Source organism: Scomber scombrus, chromosome 3 (assembly GCF_963691925.1).
Source record: "Scomber scombrus chromosome 3, fScoSco1.1, whole genome shotgun sequence".
Taxonomy (NCBI): Eukaryota; Metazoa; Chordata; class Actinopteri; order Scombriformes; family Scombridae; genus Scomber; species Scomber scombrus.
This window is the reverse complement of record NC_084972.1, coordinates 8,307,785-8,328,735: the sequence shown is the minus strand read 5'-3', so window position 1 is coordinate 8,328,735 and position 20,951 is coordinate 8,307,785. Positions and strand designations below refer to the sequence as shown.

The 20,951-nt window shown below is 42.9% G+C and overlaps 1 protein-coding gene across 5 annotated transcripts in view; it reads left to right on the top strand.

Annotated features, from left to right (window-relative positions):
- Positions 1-13,816, top strand: part of magi1b (membrane associated guanylate kinase, WW and PDZ domain containing 1b) — a 148,142-nt gene extending 134,326 nt beyond the window's left edge. For 3 of the 5 annotated variants that reach the window (XM_062444145.1, XM_062444135.1, XM_062444128.1), the window contains exons 18-23: positions 239-406; positions 4,912-5,005; positions 5,205-5,286; positions 6,173-6,316; positions 8,583-8,721; positions 11,718-13,816. In XM_062444145.1, the coding sequence (XP_062300129.1) occupies positions 239-406; positions 4,912-5,005; positions 5,205-5,286; positions 6,173-6,316; positions 8,583-8,721; positions 11,718-12,964 (1,874 nt within the window). In that variant the 3' untranslated portion in view covers positions 12,965-13,816. Of the gene's footprint in view, positions 1-238; positions 407-4,911; positions 5,006-5,204; positions 5,287-6,172; positions 6,317-8,582; positions 8,722-10,482; positions 11,680-11,717 lie in introns of those variants that run through there. The other 2 variants (XM_062444162.1, XM_062444153.1) reach the window with 2 other exon arrangements.
- Positions 13,817-20,951: the final 7,135 nt, after the last annotated feature.

The following is a 20,951-nucleotide window of genomic DNA, read 5'->3' as shown; positions in this document are numbered from 1 at the left end:
TGCATTTTGTTCTGCTGTATATCTGATCAGCTCCTCTCAGTGACTTTTGCTTGGCTGGCTGTTGCTGAATTAACGCTTAACCTTCTGATCCTCTTTCTCTACTCCCTTGTTTTCTTCCTCCCTTTTCCTTCTCCAACAAACCAACAAACACACCCCCTGAATCTCACACACACACATCACGACATGTCAATGGTGACCATAGCTGGCAATGCATGTGTTGCCATGCCCCACAAAATAGGCCGCATCATTGAGGGAAGCCCGGCGGACCGCTGCGGGAAGCTGAAAGTCGGCGATCGCATCCTGGCGGTGAACGGATGCTCCATCACCAACAAGTCGCACTCTGACATCGTCAACCTCATCAAGGAGGCCGGGAACACGGTCACGCTACGCATCATTCCTGGAGACGGTGAGTAAGATTCACAGCAGCTCCTGTTTTTTTGAGTTAGTTTGTGCATAATTCTTAAATTTTTTTTGTCTAATAGTTGAGGTTGTAGCCGAAATAAGGACCCAGCACCCTCAAATGTCTTAAAAGGGGTCTTCAGTAGACTTTGCAATGGTGCGGGATCTCACTAACCAGCACATTCAGCCAAATACATTATTTCTTGGTTCCTTTTTTGGGTCCAAGAGCTGATTTATCAAGGCTTTTAGATTTTCACTGCAGGTGTGTGACTTTCCTCAAAAGCTAATCAATGCAATCATCCTCTATTATTAGTATTATTACATAGTGTGAGTGTTTTTGAGGAGGGAGACAAGCTATGAACTTTCCTGAGTGGTACTTATGTATGCCTGTAGTGTTATATAAAGCTCACACTTTCTTCACTTCGCTTTCAAAGTGACTGGAACACCCCCACAGTGTTGACAGAACTGCCTCTTTAGGGATATTCGGGATCTTTCCCAGCTTTTGCATTTTTGCCTTCGGCATCCCTGCACTTTTAAAACATGCAAGAGTAATTTAGTGGTGTGTGTGTGTGTGAGAAAGAGAGAGAGAGATAGAAAGAGAGATGCACAACTTCCTCTGTGTATGTGGGTGTGTTTTTTTCTGTCAAAGTGTTTTTTTTTAAGGAAAGTTTGTGCACATTGTATGTTGTGCTGTGCAGTTGAGAGCTCTCGCTACTTTGTGCTGACAGATCACCCTGGCATGCTTCACAAATACTGTTTAATTAAGTGTGTGTGTGTTTGTGTTTGTGTGTGTGTGTGCGAGGAAGGCGATACTCCCTGTCAACCTGCACACTGGTAGAAATTGGAGCTATTTGTCCGCCGCTCGTTGCTTTCCGACTCACTTCTTATGGATGAAGAGTTTTTTTTCTTCTTTTTTTTCCTGCGGAGCAGTTGATTAGAACAGTGGGCCGAAATTGCTCTGCCAAGAAGACACACAGAGAGAGAGAGAGAGAGCAGGAGAGAAGGCGTCAGAGAGAAATAACCGGATGTGCTTTATCGGAAAGTTCTGGTTCATGTTTACATGCGCGTGTGTCAAACGGAACAGCCGTCGTTCTGACTCGCAGACAGAGAGAGTGACAGGGGAAAGATTGTGGCTTGTGTTTCTAAGTTTGTGTCTCTGCCTCTGTTCACACATGGCTGAGCACGCCTATTTTTATGTGGATCAATCCTGTCTAAACTTTCTGACGGGAATAAATACCATGGCAAAAAAAAAAAAAACGCTCTACAAAAGGTGAAGTCAGGTTCGGCTGCTTTTCCAGCACAGACGGGGAGATTTGTAAGCGACTTGATGCTCAATATACGTCTGCGATGACGAGGAAAACAGGCTCTTTCTGCTGGTGTACTCGCTGTAATGCATGCACAAACAGTCGATGCCTTCATCAAAGCTTATGTCTCTGCAGTGTAGACCAAGCACACCTCATTGCTTCCTATTGTGTGAGGAGGTGGAGATAGACATGCCCGAGGTGATATGATGTGCCTTTTTTTTTTTTTCTTAAAGCACAACCTGAGGTATATTGTGTAGTACAGCCCTCCCACTATCTCCTCTCTTCTTTTGCTCTATCCTGAATTTCTCATTTTGATTGTTCCTGCTCTCCTTCCTCCACTCCGGTCCATTCAGGGTGGGAGGGCATATTGTCAGGGCCAAAGACAAATTACAGAAACAGCTCAGTGCTTTATTTATTTTTTATTATTTTTTTTTTTTGTGAATGTTTTTCAGTGAGGAAGGCACAAAAAAAAACAGGCAGTGGGTCGGGAGCGGAATGGAGGACAGAGAGAACGGAGCTTATTCGTTTAATTTTCAGACAGAAAACAGTTGGAGAGATAAATGGAGGGAGGCAGCAGAATGGAAGGAGTGGGATATGCAAATGAACAGATGGAAGGGTGAATAGGGTTTATAGGAACAAATGTGAGGCGGCGAAAAGTGAGAAATGAGCAACAGAAAATATGGGAATGTAACACAGTCGGTGCCAGGAATTCATAAAGGGGGGTGCGGGGTATCTTCACAAAGAGGACCAAGCTAAAACACTGGGCCTCATGCATGAATGTTCTCTTATTTTTCTTGCACAAAGCAATAAGGCGTAGGATTCGACAAACTCTCTTAACTGACTGAACTTGTCGTAAATTGCTCTTTTCAGTCTGATGAACGCCACCTGTTCATGAAGAGGGTGATCATTCTTGAGATGGGATCATTAGTCTGATCTGTGCCCCTAAAATTGCCATATAAGGCTCCATGTTCTGCTGCTTTAGTGGGCGAGTTTCATTCACAACAAGTTCCCAAAGTAAAAACACTGGGCTACTTCAGGTTCTGTTTGGAGTCAGTGACAAATAAGGGATGACAAGATGAGCAAGCTAAAAAATATGCTAAAAAATTGTCCTAAAAGCTACATTTTGTATTTATGTTGGTTTTATGTCATTTGAAATGACATTTGCACCATTTTATACCAAAAGAAAGACTGAATGAAAATGTCAAATGGTGTAACCACAAAAGAATGATAAATATTAAATATTTCATCCACCTACAGTGTATTAAAGTGTAATTATACAAATAATTACTTAATTAAAAAAAAAATTGAAATGGTTCCTGATTGACATGATTCCCCAGAATACATTTAATATTTCGAACAATTGTATTCCATTATCTTTATTTCATATAAAAAAGATATAATGTAAGCAGAATTGAATGCTGGGTCCATAAAAAGATGTGTGCAAGTTATTCATACGTGTATTATCAGATTATAACCCCTTTAAATATGAATAAACCACATGGACACAAAAACGTCATTGACCCGCTTTCAGAAATCAGAAGACAACACCTAACAGATATAGGAGTGACAGTAGGAGACCCAAAACAGTCATCAGAGCAGCTCTGCACTGTGACAGAAAGATAGACTGCTTTGAAGTGATTTTAGATACTAAAAAAACATCTTCGCTCTGTGATGGGTGGCGGTCATGTGACAGTCACAGAGATATTAAAGGAGAATATTAAAGTGTACAGGTGATGTCACACTGTCAGAGAGCTGCAGAGACAGAGTGAGAGAAGTTTCCAACAACTACTGACATTTAGAAGTTGCTGTGCTTAAATGTGCCAATAAAAATGAAGATAAACAGAATATAAATTTTGGTCATTTTTTTGGTATCAGATTTAAACTCCAACTTAGATATAATTGTAAGTCAAAGTCAAAGTGTTTCTCCCTAGTGAAGAAGATGATTTATTAACAACTTGTAACACAGGTCTGGAACACTTGTAAATTTCATTGGAAAAAAATTGGTGAGTGCCACAAATGTTCTTAAATCACTCATATGTGCATGCTTCTTACATGAGGCCCAGTGATCACTCTCACATACATTCAGAATCAGAGAGATCTCCTCTCCACAATCTGAAATGAGCCCCACCTCGCCCACGCCGAAGTTTGATTGGCAGAGTTTGTACCTCATAGGGCAGTTGAAGAGTTAAGCCAACATGCTCCACAGGGACAAGTGGAGGTGGAGGAGATGAATAGATGAGGGGGGGAATGGGGGGGGGGGGGGGGGGGGGGGTGACGACAGTGAGAGGAATAACAAGTAGGGGGACTGAGGAGAGAGAAGTTAGAGAGTCGTAATCAAATAAAGGATACCTGTAGATAGCCAAGAAAGATTAGGTTGTTAGGGAGAACAAAGGATTCTTTACACGGCGAGAGCAGCGTAATGACAGTCCGTTTTTTTTGTCATCGGAGCTCAGCGTGATTCACTGATAACACGGAATGATTGAATCAGTGCAGAGATAAAAGCCGAGATAACCAGCAGCTTTCATGTCCCTTGAGCGTGTGCAAGCGCATGTTTCCTGTTGGATAATTCGCAGGCAGACGGCTGGATTTTCATTCCAAAGTGAGACGTACACCTTTTTTTGGAAAAAAAATGAAAAAAGAAACACAGTTTGTCAGGTTGATTGATAGCACGCATGTGAGCCGCTGCATTACTCTGCTTTCCTAGAGCTGGGTTAAGCAGCAGAGGAAGCCCGGAGGCTAGAGGCTGGTGCTGGTGCTGGTGCCGGTGGTTCCCCCAGGTCAGATAGTGTTTGTAGCTGACAGTTCCTAAATCTACACAGCTGTGCACACTCAGGGAAAAAAAGAGAAAGCGTTCCACATTTGAAATATGGATTTAATTCCATCACACAGAGACTTCCAGCACACTACAGACGCTTCTGTCAGACTATTTTATGCAAATTAGAATGTATTGATTTAGCAGCGTACAGGAAGAGTCGTTGTCAGTAGGTTTTTTATTCTGTGTAGCAAGAATTTTTATGTTAGCTGGAAGCAGAAAGTTACTGGCTGTCAAGAAAAGCAGTCATTTTCCCACATTTTTCTAATTTTCTATTTAATTCTTTTCTTTTCTCTTTTTTTTTATAAAGCCAGATAGGTTGCTTATTAGACTTATTTAGCTCTAAAATGATGTCAGACTCTTGACACAACAACCTCTTTCTTCTCTCGCACTCAGAGTCATCAAACGCGTCTTTATTGACCAACGCGGAGAAGATCGCCACTATAACCACCACTCACACACCTCAGCAGCAGGCTGCACCTGAGGCCAGGTAAGGGACACACTGGGAAAGAAAGTACTTTGGAATGATTGAGAATAATCTTTTTAAAAGGCTGTAGAATGGTTTTCAGATGAGATGCTTAACTTGCACATCAAATGCATCATTCTTTGCTTTAAATGTGTTTAATATCTGATTTGATTCTTAAACGTTTCAGTTTTTTTATATAAAAGTTTCTCTCTTTGTGTCGCAGGAACAACACCAAACCAAAACAGGAATCATATGAATTCAAAGCCCCGCAAGGCCCTCCTCCCCAGCCCCCAACACAAGCTCAGGTAAGGAAGGACGCTCCAGCCAATCCATTCATTCACGCATCCATCCATCCGTTTCACATCTCCATCAAACACCCCTGCAATCTCGCACTCCATCCCATTAAACTTCCTGCCCAACATCCACATTTGTCTTTTTAAACATCCATCCAGCTGTTTCATCACCCACAGACCCATTTATCCTCAAGCCCCTCCATGCATCAACCAATCCATCCATCCACCCACACTCCCACCAGCCCAAGGACAAACAAGGTGCATTTTTATTTATTTATTTTTCCCTACACGTCTTCCTGCAGGGCTTTATCTGTGCATTAAGGGAAGCCTGTTTGCTTTCAAAGTAACCCCTCAGTCCAATGTGTTCACTGCTGAATTAATCTGGCGCTGTAGAGATGGCGCTCGCAGATAGCATTGATCCTTCAGCAGAGGAGATTAGGAGGGCGTGAAGACAGGAGCTGCGGTGACTGTCTGACTGTCCTTGCAGTGCCCGGCCCCTCTCCTCTCCTCTCTCTCTCTCTATCTGTCCCTTCTCTCACTTTTTGTCCACCCCGAGCCCAAAGCATCAATAATTCAGCATCCTTACACCTGAGCATATGCATGTACACACACACACACACAGACACACACACACAGTCTGGCACAACTATTAGAGAGGTGTGACTTTCCTGAAGGTAGCATTTGTCCCAAGCTCCTGGATAGGAGCCCACTTCAAAGGACAGACACACACACACATACACACACACACACACACACTCACACACACACACACACACACACACACACACTTCAAATCTGAATCACAAAAGTGACCTTGATGCAAATGTGTCTTTCTCCCTCCCTCTCGTGTTTGTGTGTGTGTGTGTGTGTGTGTGTGTGTGTGCTCTGGCTCCATCAGGATGCAGAGTTCTACTCAGTGGACCTGGAGCGAGACAACAAAGGCTTTGGCTTCAGCCTGCGAGGAGGCAGAGAATACAACATGGACCTGTACGTGCTGAGGCTAGCTGAGGACGGAGCAGCTGTCCGCAACGGGAAGATGAGGGTACGGACACAAGTCAACATTTCTATATACTCTGACATGTAAACGATGCAAAAAACCTCAATTCTTGTGTTTCTTGTTCAGGGATTTGCTAAGTATTTTGTTAAAGGTGCAGATTTCACACACAGCGTTCAGTGAACTTGTCACAGAAAGAGGTGTGAAAACAGTGGCGTAGTGTCCTCTGATGCTGCTGAAGAGCTTTCTAGTGATATCAGGGTCAATCTCGGCTCGGGTTTGCAGATTACAAATTTATGACGGAAAGCCTGCTTTACAAACTGGGGCGGTCGGATTTTGAAAGTCTAATGAAAGACATTTTTGGAGTTGCGTCATGGGAATTGCCAGATTCCACACTACTTTTAGAGCTTGACCCATGCCAGAGAGTAAAAAGTGAGGCTAAATTGGCCACAGCAGCAGCAATGATTTGAATTTTGAATGTGTTTCTTGGAAGTCTTCCAACTTTGCAGAGGGGCAAAACTAAAATGACCTTTTTGATAACATATTACATTATAAAATATTTAAAATATTTTATGTACCCATGTGCCTCTTCAAAATGAGATCTGATTAGAAGAAGTTTGAATCCAAAACTTGATGGTGCAGCTATTACACTCCATCATTTTTTTTAAAAAACACCTTGGTTCTGAACTGTTTTGGCTAATTATGTTTATTATATTACATTATTAATGCTTCCTGCAACTGTTTTATTTCAGTCTCCTGCGCTTTGCTCTTCTTGGCTTTTTGCTTTTGTCTCATTACCAAATTCTACATCCTGCCATGTTTTTTTTTTAAATTTAGAGGAAATGTCTTGTGAGGGCAGCACTCGCAGATCAGCTCTGTAGCAACTAATTAATACGGAGAAGGTGATGATGTAGAATAATAGGACATTTCTGTACTTACAGCTCAACAACAAACAAGTCTATTATTACAGTACACGCCTGTTAATTTTAGCTAGTGTTGTGTACTCACGCTGATATGATAATTCCCTGTTTTTCAGTTGCAGGCTCCGCTTTATTCCTTCTACTTGCACTGATTAACGCAGGGGGGGTTTGATGATACTTGCCTCATAGACTTTACAGCCATCAGAATAATATTATCTATCAATATAATTGCTGGTGCATAATGTACCTCCCAATTACTGCGAGCTATGCTTCACTGAATATAAACACGCTTGCCTCCGGGCTCGGCCAAGTTCACTCTTGTGAGCGCGCTATCGGGAAAAAAAACGCACGAGCGCACAGACGCAGTCATGCAGGGGAGTCTACACACTGACGGAACATGTAGGTTTTAATTAATCAACAGTTCTCTATGAGCTAAGTGATGTTCATACAAGCTGTCAAGAAACTGTAACATTTCACCTTTTTTTTCTTCTTTGATTAATTGCATAAACTAGCAGCGCCTCCCCCTGAGCTGCTCTATTGAATTGAATATACAGCTCAGAGTTAACTGACGCTGTGTGTTTGCATGTGAGACATATGCTATAGAGAGCCTGTGAACACCTACAGGATGCTTGTGAGTTATAAGGGACTTTTTGATGCATGTTTAATCTGCTACAGAGGGAGCGTGGGCGTGCACGAATCAGCACATTGGTACACACATGAATACATACGTCTGTGTTTGTGCCCCTTATTAGCAGAGATATTAATAGTAGCAGCTCCGTGAGGCAGGGAGAGGTGTCAGTGAGAGATCCATATTCTGCCAGAGAGGAATTCCCTCGGCACAGACAGCACTGACAGATAACTTGAGGCGTGGAGGCAAAGAATCAGGAGGCAAAAAGTGTTGTTTTTTTTCCTTCTCACTCCTGTTTTTCATCCTCTCTCCCCTTTTCTCATTTCCTCTCTCTCAGCGTCACAGTCACTGCTTTCCGCCGCAATTTGCCCTCACTGGAAACTGTTGTTTTAAAAAATATATATATTTTTATGTTGCTGTTGTGCTGTTTACTGTTTGGATGGCTCCATATGTAACTTTTTCCTAATTTTTGTCCTCCTTTTCCACTCCTCCTTCCCTTCTTCTGTCACCGTGTCCCTTTGAACCTTCTTGCCTCTCATCTTTCTCCGTGTGTACTTTCTTCCACGCTGTCACCTATTTTCATCATTCTGTCTTGCTCCGTCGTCTCCTCTCCTTCTTCGTCTCTCTTTTTTCGCTCTCTGATTTTTTTACATCTCCTCCCCTCCATCTTCACCTGTCACTCTACATCTTTTCTCTCTCTCTCCCACCTTTCACTTTCCTTCCTTCCTTCCCCCGGTCTTCTTCCTTCCTTCCTTCCTTCCTCCAGGTCGGCGACGAAATCTTGGAGATCAACGGCGAGAGCACCAAGGGCATGAAGCACGCACGAGCCATCGAGCTCATCAAGAGCGGAGGCCGACGCGCCCACCTGGTGCTCAAGAGGGGCGACGGCTCGGTCCCTGAATATGGTGGGTCAATCTACGAAAACATTCCCTTCTCCCCCATCTTCACGCCCTGAGGCAAGGGGGACGCCCAGTTGGACGGTGGTGGGTCGAGGGGGATAAAAGAACTTACCCTCCCGGGAAACCCTTCACCCCCCTCCCTGGGACAAACCCCCTAGGGGAGGGGAGAGGGTCAGTTGGTCCTGGGGGGTCTCTCTCTGGTGGAGGTCACTCTTGGGCTTTGGGATTTTTTTTGGGGGGGGGGCAGACTCGTGGGTGCTTTCGCCCCCTTCCTGCTGTCACCCGCTCTCAGTTTCCATGTCATCCCGCTGTCACTTTTTTTCACCTTCTGGCCAACTGAGCAAAAGCACTCTGCTGGGACTTTAACAGAATGGTGGTGGTTCTGATATCAGTGTTACATGGAAATACAAACTGTTTACAAGCTTTGAATGACCAGAGTAGTGAAAAAAAATGTTTCCTGTGGGGGGTAAGAAGTAATATTGATGGTTCCAAATCCTCATCAAACACTAATTTAGCGTTAAGAGGAAGAGAAAACTTGATCACATTTTCATCCCTTGATAAAATGGGACTTGCTTTTTTTTTTTTTTTAAGCATCTTGCAGCTTTCAGTTAGGTGACATGAACATATTTATGATATTTATTGAAGGTGAATGTAAGCTACTGAACTTTAAAGGGGTTTTAAAGTGAGAACCGTATTGAGAAGATTTTTTTTCTTTATTGCCATTTCAAAGAGAAAATCTCACTATACTGTGCTTGACATTACTCACTAATCCATGGATTTATTTGCACCCATTGTTAATGTCATTGAAAAAGCTGTGACCATAGGAACTCCACCCACCCCCCCTCCCCCCCAATTCAAAAAAAGAAAAAGAGTCGCTCCAGTTATAGAGACGTTTTGTACAGTGATGAAAAAGAATAGAGGCATTTTTACAAGTATTTTTGTTCCGTGTACAGAGCCATGAACTGAAGCCACATATTAATGGATCAAAGTCTATTGCTGCATGAACTTGTCAAAAGTGTAAATTGGATTTTTTTCTCCCCCCCTCCCTCCTTCTATTGTCTATTTTCCATAATATTTATGGAACGTTTCTTTTTTTTTTTAAATCGTATTGACCAGTTTTGATTGATAGTCACGAGTCATCTTAAATGTATTCTTTTTGTTGCTTTTTTGTTTTTCTGTTTGATTTTTTTAAGTGGAGATACATTTGCCTGTCTCGAAAAGTTCATCAATGTAATTTTATTTGCGCTAAGAATGTGTGCCGTCTTTTAACCTGCACCGATATGACATCATGTGAACTTGTATATTTTTGGATCATTTGTTTGTACTTTTTAGTTGGCACAAAGTCTCGCCAGTATTTTCTTTTGATTTCTGTCAGCAAATGTAAAACTGCTTCATACGCCGGTGTTGTGGGTGTGCGAGTCTCACATGTCTTATTTTCTGCTGCTTCTATGTCCACATGTGCGTGCGTGTATGTGTGTGTGTGTGCGTATGTGCGCCTGTTTCCAGGACTTTTCTCTGTAACTGATGGTTTCCACTGATGGGTTTGGGTAATTTCCTGGACTGTCTCTTTACTCTGAATGACTCAATGATCAAATAAACACTTTTTTTTTCATTGAAAAATCAATACAGACAATAATTCTCCTTTTTCTTCCTTCAAGATGGTGCTGAGTGATCTAAACCTTGTACTCTTCTCTTTTTTTTTGTTTTCTGTTTTTTGCTTTATCTTCCCTTCCTCTCGTATTGCGCTGGGCTCTTGTCTTCCTTCAGGGATGGTGGCTCCCCATCTCACTGCATGTATGAGAAATGACAAGATGGGGGAGGCTTCTGTCCTCCAAAATCAGACCACGGTTTGTAACTCTCCCTCCCCTGTCGTGTCGTCTGGCTCTCCCTCCCACGTCCTCTCTCTCGCTCGCTCTTTCTCTCTCTTTCTCTCACTCTCACTCTCTTCATCCTGATCTCAGTGTGGTGTGGCCTCAACTCACCTGTGCCCGTGCTCTACTCCATGCATACAAATCCATTCACCTAAAGTGCATCGCCAGTACCGCCGCTGCCGTAGTCGCTGTTGTCATGCTGAGCAACTGCTCCACCTGTAAGTGTTTCACCTCTGGGCACCGAGTCCACAGGTGAAAAGCAGAGTTTGTTCTTGTTAATCAAGTGTAGTACTCCTCGGTACTTTAGACCACATAAAACCTCGTCTTGGTCAGTCCTCTGCTGTAGATGTAGCTGCAGTTTTCATTAATTCTACCCTTAAACCTGAAGATGTACTTATATGTAGATCTGGGTAGAACAATTTTAAGGTTTAATCTTAGAAATGCGATACGAAACAACAGCATTGTGGCTTCTTATGTAGACTAGCAAAGATGAAATACACTGCTTAAGTCATATTACACAGCTGAGAGGGGATGTAAAAGTAAAATTGTCTTGGTAAAATGCCACTTCAATCTCACAGGCAATTACTGCAATATGGCAAGCCATCATTTAGTTTTTGGATCTCATCTTGAGCATTTTATCGGCTTTAAACATTTACAAAGTGTCTAAGGCATCATGACAGCGCATGAAAGAGCATGGCTAATCAGTACGATCAAGCAGCATCATCAACATGCAGCACGTTGGCACTGACTGTAACCAGCCCTCCAGTCCAGCCGCCCAGCCAGCCAAGTCCCATTCTGCTTCAGTGAGGTGAACCCAGGTAGACCTGGGAACAGGTTTGTTGCGGGTAACGAGTCTCTTTGAGCAATGGCTGCTTCACAAGTGTCACTGCCTATTTTCTATTCTCATGTGTAAGCTACACACTAATGTGTTACCATTGGCTGTTGCTGTACCATCTAACAAATAGCCACCGTCACTAGCATTAACATCCGAATGGCTTTCATTGGAAATGTTCTCGGCTTCACGTCTGAGTGAGTCAGCATGATTATTGTGAAAGCAGATAGGAGCTTTTTAGAGTCTAGATGCATGTTTGATCCCCTCTGCCCTCGTCTGTATGTCGCATTGTGTTACAGACGGCAGCCCCGACGACGGCAACGCAGCCAACCCAGCCTCAGGGTTACAAAACGCTGCGGAAGTGAACGCCCTGCTCTCAACCGACGCACCACTGGAGTCAAGCTACCCACCAGAACCCAACCAACCATCCCAGAGCAAGAAGGAGCCGAGCCGACACTCAACCGGCACCGGCAAACACCACCATTCCAACCAACGCCACCGGTCCCCCAACAAGAAAACCAGCACGGGAAAACACAAGGGGAGGAAGTCCACGGGGAAGGACAAGAAGAAGGACGACAAGGGAAAAGACGGCCACCGCCACCATTCCAGCGGGCAGCACCGTAGCCGCCACCGTTCCCCCGACAAGGCGCCCAAACGGACGCGCAGTGCGGAGAACACCCTGGATAGCCGTCACCGGGGACACCGCCACGGCCGCTCCCCCGACAGACGCCGCGGTCACCAGTCCCCAACACGCCACCGCTCTCCCAACCGCCCATCTCACCAACACAGGTCCCCCCATCGCTCTCGCCACCACTCGCCCACCAGACGCCACGCCCACTCCTCAGATCCCTACCGCAGGCGCGCCTCCCCGGAAAGATCGAGGGTCCGCAGCAACGACAAGCCCAACGGTGTCCAGGCCGTATTGAAGGAGCCGCCCAAGACTCCTGAACCCAGCCTCCCCCTCGAGGACAGCATCCTCCGCGAACCCCCGGCCCTGGACCGCCTGAACAGGGAGGTGACGCTCCCGCCGCTACGCAGGGAGGAGCGCCTGTTGGAGGACGACAGCCTGCTGTTGAGAGCCTCCTCGATGGATAGGGCCTACAGGGGGGGGGGCAGCCTGCTGAGGGACCTGGCGTCCCGCGGCCAGAGAGACCCCTACAGAGAAGCCACCCTACCCAGAGTGCGCACCCCCGACTCAGATTCAGCCTACAAGAGGTACAGCTCGCTGCTGAGGGGGCGCTCACCCGAGAGGACGGAGAGGGAGGGGCGCTACGCCAGCCGAGGCAGTTCCCCAGAGCTGCTGTACAGAAGCCGCAGCCTCGGACGAGACATCTCCCCGGTCAGAAGCCTCGGACGAGACATCTCCCCGGTCAGAAGCTCCAGGAGGGACGACTCAGAGGACGAAGAGGACGACGACAATTTCGTGGCGGCTAAGGTGAGAGAATACTACAGCACGCTCAAGAGCAACACCAGTCGCTCGCCCAAGCCCACGATTCCTGAGCCCAAGAAGACCTACAAGGAAAACCCCAAAGACCTGAGCATCTGATTGGACGGCCGTCAGCCAATCACAGCTAACCACCCACACAACACCTCAAGTACTCACTCCCATTTACCACTCAGTTCTACAGAAACGCACCCAGTCGTGTACACGCAGACACACACACACACTTACACGCACCCCCTGGAAAACAGTCTGTTATGATTATGTAACAATGTGGAGTTACTAACAAGACAGTGATTCCAAAATGACTTTTGAAAGCTGTTTGGGTTTTTTTTTCTTTCTTTCGTTTTTTTTTTTTATTGTATGGGTTTTTTTTTCCTCTTTTTGTTCTTTATTTTTGGTTTAACATTCTACATTTACAGTAACTCAAGACTTTTTTCCAGAAAATGTAAAATCATAAAAAACAATGATGTGCCTAACAGTTCCATTAACGAGCAAACATTTGTTTTTGATTTGATATGTGTCGGGCATTTTTGTGCCGCACTGTCAGATGATGAAATGTATGTACTTTTTTCCAATGAGGATCCCATGGAAGTACCGCGCACCTGGATCACTGTAACCGGTGCTCACAATGATGCTGTGCATGTCTTTACCGGTTTCAATGTCTCTCTCTCTCTCTCTCTCTCTCTCTCTCTCTCTCTCTCTCTCTCTCTCTCTCTCTCTCTCTCTCTCTCTCTCTCTCTCTCTCTCTCTCTCTCTCTCTCTCTCTCACTCTCTCTCTCTCTCCCTCTCTCTCTCCTTCTCTCTCTTTTTTCTCTATCTCTCTCCCGCCTTCATTCTCTCTCTCTTTCTCTCCCCAGTGCCACTGTTTTTTAGACATTTGACCAGACTATAGCACAAGCCTGCATTTGTTTGTATATTTTTGACAGTTTGCAGTATGTGTACATTCAGAGGTGATCATTTTAAATGAATGAAGGGAAAATTAAAAGTTAAACTATGATGATGATGATGATGATGATGATGTTAAAATAAAATAATATATTCAACAAATCAACAAGTGTGTGGTTTATTTTTGGTTTTGGGGACTGAATGTCCCCAGTCATTCAAGTTTCTAACAAGTTCAGCAATTAAATTATGTTTAAACAGTGTCAAAACAAGGCAGATATGAGGTGGCAGGTACTGTAGAAAGTCTACAGAATACTGAGCTCTCATCATTTGAGCAAACAAGACACACAAAAATGCGAGGAAGCTGACATTGTTATCTCAGACCTTCCTAAAGTGTGAGTGTGGAAATAAAGTCTTTGAAGAAAAGTGCAGCAAAGAGCTCCCATTCTTTTCACAACATCAAAGCCCAGATAGGACAGTCGCCACACACAAAAAAAGTGTCCCCTCCTCTCCTATCACTGCTTACTTCGATATGTACTGTTTCTGTGCCCTCTTTCTCCTGTTGTCCTCCTCTCTCCATCCTTTCCCTGCCTCCCTCTTCTATCTGTATCCACTCTCCTCACTGAAAGATTTTTCATTTGACAGAACAGACAAGCAGGGAAGCTTCATCCCTATTTCAGGACAATGACATGGGTAGGTGGAGGATGACAACAGGGAGGGTTTTGTTGTCCTTTTTTTCTCCCTCTCTTTCTCTTTCTCTCTCTCTCCCTGCAAAAAACGATGGGGAGATGAAAGGAAAGGAACAGAACAGAGTGGTCACTCCTGCTGACCTGTGAATGCCATCAGGGATTTAATTGTGAAGGAAAAAAATTAAATATTTCATCTGGCAGTGCTTGATGATCAGTAAAATGGAGAACGGCACGAGATTTTGGCAACTGCTTAATTTAATCCAAGAAATGAGAGAAAACTGCATTCAAACATTGTATCTTTTGATTATTATGAAATTTAAAGTTACTGACACCTGACTACTTACACGAGTCTACTTATTACATGAAAACATCTCCTTTATTTATATTTCCCTCTCTCACACCCTCACATAGATAATAAATACAACGATGTCCACTTAAACATACACAGAGAAGTGTGAAGATTTTTTCAGCTTACATCATAAAAAGTTTCTCCCACTTGCTGCAGCACATGCCAAGGTACTTAATACCATATGTTCAAAAGTGTGCATTGAAGATTACCCTGTGGACGCAATCTGTGCAGCTCATAAGAGGAAATGGAAAGCAGAGATGAAGCATCGCGATCAAACACGAACATATCAGAGCTTTTTTGGCCCAGTTTCTCTGCGATTCAACAGGGCCTCAATGCATTCTGCTGCTTTTGATGCAATGATCTGAAAGTGTTTTTGCATGGCTACATTTATAGATCTGGATTCCTGCACTGGTGTATTTGCAAATTATCCAGAGAAAATCTTAAATTGCGAAGAAGGAGGGGTTTGTTATATTGAGCATTTGCATTCATTCAGAATATATCCAATATTTGTGTCTCAAATGATTATTTTTAATTCAAATTGCATATTGTTCTAATATAATTAGTTCATTTTATTATCTATGTAAGAGGACACATTGCAGTCCATTAAGAGACATAGAGAAGATGTTTGCGTCTTGCAAACACCACGCCTTTCTCTCCCCTCTCTCACAGTGAAGGGGAAGCAGCTCCTAAATAATGGATGTAATCCACTTTCCAGCACCGAAACACTCTCCTCCCCTCTCTTTAAATCTCTCTCTCCCTCTTTATCAAGACACACTCCACTCCTTCTCATCATCAAATGCAGGAACGTAGCCCCCTTTTTTTCCTCTTTTTTTTATTGCTTGTGAGACCCCAGAAATGATTAACAGCCAGTGTCTGGTGACAATTTATCATGTCAGTGCCAGGCAGGAGGAAGAGACGGTAATAAAATGTCCAATAACAACGTGACTACAGCCAGCATGACGACAGCTCAATGGGTCAAGCTTCCATTCTCCCATCAGCTCGCCTCCAGGTGCTCTTGCGCCGACCTTGGAGACCCTCTGCTCCCCCGTTGCCATGGAAACACCCATGCAACTGGCTCACTCTTCAAGCTGACTCGAGCACAGAAAAGTAAATGAAAAGAAAACAAGAGTGCAGGGTTATTTTTGGTGTGTGTGTGTGCGTGTGTGTGCGTGTTCAGGATTTCAAGATGCTTTCACAGAGAGGGAGGGAAAGTTTTTACATTACGAAGTTGCTTTTCTCACAGGAGGCTCAACATCCTATATAACAAGCCTGTTGTGGTTCCCACTGCTGTCATGTTATGGACATCCACGCTGCTGTCTTATAGTGGCTGTTCTTAGTCCTAATACTGTATCTGTCTCACGCTCGGCTGTGCAGGGAAATCTTCCTTCAACAGGGAGAGAGGTCTGGTGGAGGAAAGTGGCTGTTTAAAGGGCATTTCTTTGCAGTGTGTGTTTTCGTTATCATGGTTAAAATAGCAGTACTCAATATCATATAGTGAATGCACACTGCTTAAAGCTATTCTGGTGGGTGGTTTTATTAAGTAGAAAAACGGCTGCAGCCTCTTGCAGTTGTCACACTGATGTTAGAAAGAAATCCACAGACACAATGTCTCATAAGCTTGGGGTCATTTATAATAGAATTGGGCCTTTTTTATATTATTTTCTTAAAGCCCTCAAGCTTTTTGTTTTATCCCAGTACTCACTAACAAATATCTTTTGTAGGCCTTTTAAAAAATCATCAAATAATATTCTTTTTAAACAATTTGATTCATGTTCCCTCAGATTAAACATATAAATACCATCTTGGATTTATATCTATGGATCGTAGGTGGAGGTTCCATCTTGAAGAGACTTAAAAGAGACTTATTTAAAGCTGCACCAATGAAGAGAATTAAGGTTAACTATGGAAAAAACTAATTTAGAAGGCAATACTGCAGTAGTGATAAACCCATATACTATATAACAATCACTAGACTTCAGCTCTTGTTTAAGCATGTTGTAGATCATTCTTTTGGTTTTACAGACCAACTGAATACACCTCCCCTCAACCTTTCAAGCATGTAATAAAACCTGCGGTGGACACAAAAAACACGAAAAGCCCTCTCCAGAGCCAGTGTTTGGTTTGTCCGTTCTGGGCTGCTGTAGAACATGGCAGTGCAACACAGCAGCCTACATGGAAGGTGACCTGCTCCATATGTAGATATAAAGGTCTCATTCTAAGCCAAACTAAAAAATATGGGTCAAAAAGTACAAGTCAAATACATTTTTCCCAAAGATGCTTTATTTTTCACAATACAAAACAGGCATGTGATGTCATGATTGACAGCCGCTCTTAAACCTCCGTCAGGTGGCGGCATGCCTGAGGCGGTGTGTCCCCTGTACTGATACCACTGCACAGACTGTGGCTCCAAATGACGTCCGACAAATAAGATGGCAGCTCCCAGAAAGAATATATCTTGGCTTCAATTTTGCATAGCGGTAGGTAGTGGAGATGCATCATCGCAATTTATATATAATCAAGGTTCTTGTCATGTCTTTATTCAGAGATAATCTTGGGGGGAAAAAGAAGCTGGTTGAGCAGGACAAAACCTACTACAGGGCACAGCAGAACTGAACAACGATAGCAGAACAAGGCAAACTAAGCAACACACAACTAAACAAAGACCAAACTGAAAACTGGACCTAAATACACAAGGGAGGATTACAAACTCAACACAGGTGAGTCAAACAAGACACAGGTGACACACATGAGGAAATCAAGTAAGGTGGGAAAACACAGGAAGTAAAAACTTCAAAACAAAAACACAAGGGGAAAACATTTAAAAACAAAACAGGAACTGAACTAAGAGTCTAAGCTCAAACATAGAAAGTCCGGATGGGATGTGACAATTATAAGGTAACAAAAACACAACGATTCTTATTTTTATACAATAATTTAAACATACTTATGAATATTATATTCCATTTCTGCCTCTAAGTTCTACACTGCACCTTTAACCCATTTCAAACAGCAACAGGTGTTATGTTAGGTGTATGGCCCATTTAAGCAGAGTAATTGCAATCAGACACAGGTGCTGCTATGGGAGACATTTGTGTTTGTGCCCATACTCCGTGATCGAAGGACTATGCAGCAAACATACTTGAAAAGTTGTGAAACTACTTTGACTTGCTTTAATGGAAAAAAATGGGGAAGGTTGGAAGGTTATGTCCTGACAATGACCACTGTATAGCTCTGAACTTTTGGCTGCCTCCTTGGGTTCTATCCTCAACTGAAATATGTGCATGTACGCGTGTCTAATTGGTAAGGAAGCAAATCCCCCACTTGCGCTGTGTGTGGTGTGCAGATTCAAGAATTTTTCTTCCCATCAGGTCCCTGTCTCACAACTAAATCCCTCATCCTGTTCCATGCATATGGTACTCCTTATCAAAGACCAATTGTACACATCATGGTTAGAATAATTCTTTCCTCAGAGTGACTCTTCTGCTCTTAGAAAAGAAATGGCCCTCTGAAAGCAGCCTCGAACTGAGACGATGAAATAGTTATACTATCATGAGAAATGCATTCAGAGATCTTGGTTTTGCTTGTTGCACTGTTGAATGATTCATTGCGAACTTTATGTGAGGCCGTTTGGTCATGGTTATCCAGACCTTCTGATGAGTATTTTTATTCAAATTTTTTGCTTGGAATATGTTGCAAACTGAAACAAAATGAAAGACTTCAATTTCCACCCGAAAAAAATACAGCACTTTAGAAACTGATCGCAATGTCCTGTTCAGTCTGTGAAAGGACCAGTCTCTATTGGTGCCACTTACATGTATAGACGGTGACAATCAGAAGACACTAATGTGAACTTGGCTTGTAAGCAGGGGTTTCTGGTGTCGTTTTGATGAAGGGGTCACTGAGCTGGAGAATACAGATGATGCCTCAGTCTTTTATTGCTCTTCATTCCCCTCCAAACAGGTTCATGGCACAGCATAGTGTGGCAAAGGTGTAAATAAGAAGTTTGTTCGAGGCTGAGCTCTTTACAAAGAAGAAATAAATAGTCAGATTGGTCCAAAGATGCTATCCCGATAGATAAAGATACACCATGCAATGGTGGCATGGAGGCCACGGTAATGATCACCACAATGTGGGTGATCTTGTGCTTGGATGGATGGTGTCAGACTACTGCTGGGCATCAGCTGCCTCTTTATCAAATAGACTGAATAGCAAGTTATGGACAAGAAATATGCAGATCACAAAGGATTTCTTGCTCCCATGATCCAGTCTCAAGTTGCTTCTTTTTTTATTGCCAAGCTGCCCTACTCTTGGTTTTTATTACTTGTCTCAGCTTGTAAGCAGGATGGAAATTAAGACATGGAAACGTTTCATCACCTCTATCAAGTAGCCCTCCTGGTCTGTTACTGCTCTGTTCAATTAGTTTCTACTGTATGTAATGAATAGCCTAATCAGCAATGACTGTAATCTAATGTGTGTGTGTGTGTGTGTGATCCACACTGTGTGTCAGTATTGTCAAATTCAGAGAGGAAATCAGTCGTGTTCAGTGCAGGTCTACAGGCAAACATGCTTGAGAGCTCAGCCTTCCTTTCAAGCATCATTTCTTTTTTTAGATTTGACAATGTCAGGTTAAATATTGATGCTCTGAAGATACTTCAAAGGATACAGGGAGGGTGGGGCGGAGTGTTTCTTTGGCAACATGCAAAAAGAGTATTGAGATTTTCTTAACTAGACAAGGAAACAGGAAGAAGAAAAAAGACATGAGCCATACATGTATTGATCATTACTTAATTACACCACATGTGTTGTTGTTGTATTTGATCTCTTAGTTTTGTGTGTGATGTAAATCCATGGATGCAGGCTGTAGACCTTGGATCATAGCACTCACTGTTCAAATGATGTGAATTGAATTAACAACTACTAGTACATAAGCTCCTTCATAAAAAAAAGGTTGAGTCTCACAGCTGAATTATTTTATGCATGCACTGATACCAGCACCTGCATTCTATTAGTAGTCAGACAAAACCACACAGGTATCCGACAGACACATATTTGTACAAATCAATATCATTGTGTCTATAAATACATTCCCCTGTAACCTTCATATATAAATAAACACCTCCCGACACATTTGTGCATGCACAACCTGTTTCATAAATATTTATCTTGACAAAGGAGATGCAGACAGTGTTGTATAATTGACACCCAGCATGTTAATGGTTGAATGGCAAAATAGCTCTATGAATAAAATTGTTCTGGTATGATATGAAGTAAGAAAGTGGATGTCTCACTACCTATTTAATGCATGAGTATAACAATATCATTTGGATGTGTAAGAATATACTAGACACAATTTCGTTGTACCACTGTGCAATGACAATAAAGGCATTGAATTTAATTCAATGTGAGAAATAATTTTTGTTGCAGATGGACATCACAAAATGATTTAACTATTAATTTCCTGTTTGGAATCCAAAAGGAATTATTAAGTATTATTGATGGTCATATTCAATTTAAAATCCTCGTGGATCCACCTTTACTGGCTGACAGCTCTCATATGATTGGTTAATATGTGGCGGGACAAAGTGATGAGAAGCCATCATTTTGATTTACAGGTCGTTCAGTAAAGGAGCTCTCCCCCAGCGGACTGATGCTCCTGCAGTTGCCCCCTCAGCCGAAAGAGCAGCTGTGATTGACTGAGGAAGCAAAGAGAGTAAAAGCTCTTGAGTTTGACCTGACAGATGCAGAGGATTTGTGTGAAGAGGGTTCATCATCATCATGCTGAGTGGATGAGTGCTGGTTCTCCTTTTCATTGACGAAAAGCCAGGAGAGCTTGATCTTGAACTCTACGGAATGTTTCTGTCAAACCTCAAACTTGGTGGAGGAGAAAAGAGGCAAAAAACAGCTAATAATAATAATGTTTTTGATCAGTCAGTTGGAAAACACACTATTTAACAAGCGTAGAATCTAAATGACTATTATTTAACCACTAATATCTACTATGTAAATTGCCAACAAAGATATTCTATCATGTGTTGTGATAAATAAAAAAAAAATCATTATTAGGTAATTGGGGGGCTTTAAAACTGACAGGTACAACATGGAGCCGCTTTTTCTGGCTGTCAGAACTGCAAATTAGTATAAAATATTACTTTTTATTAGTAGTTGTACT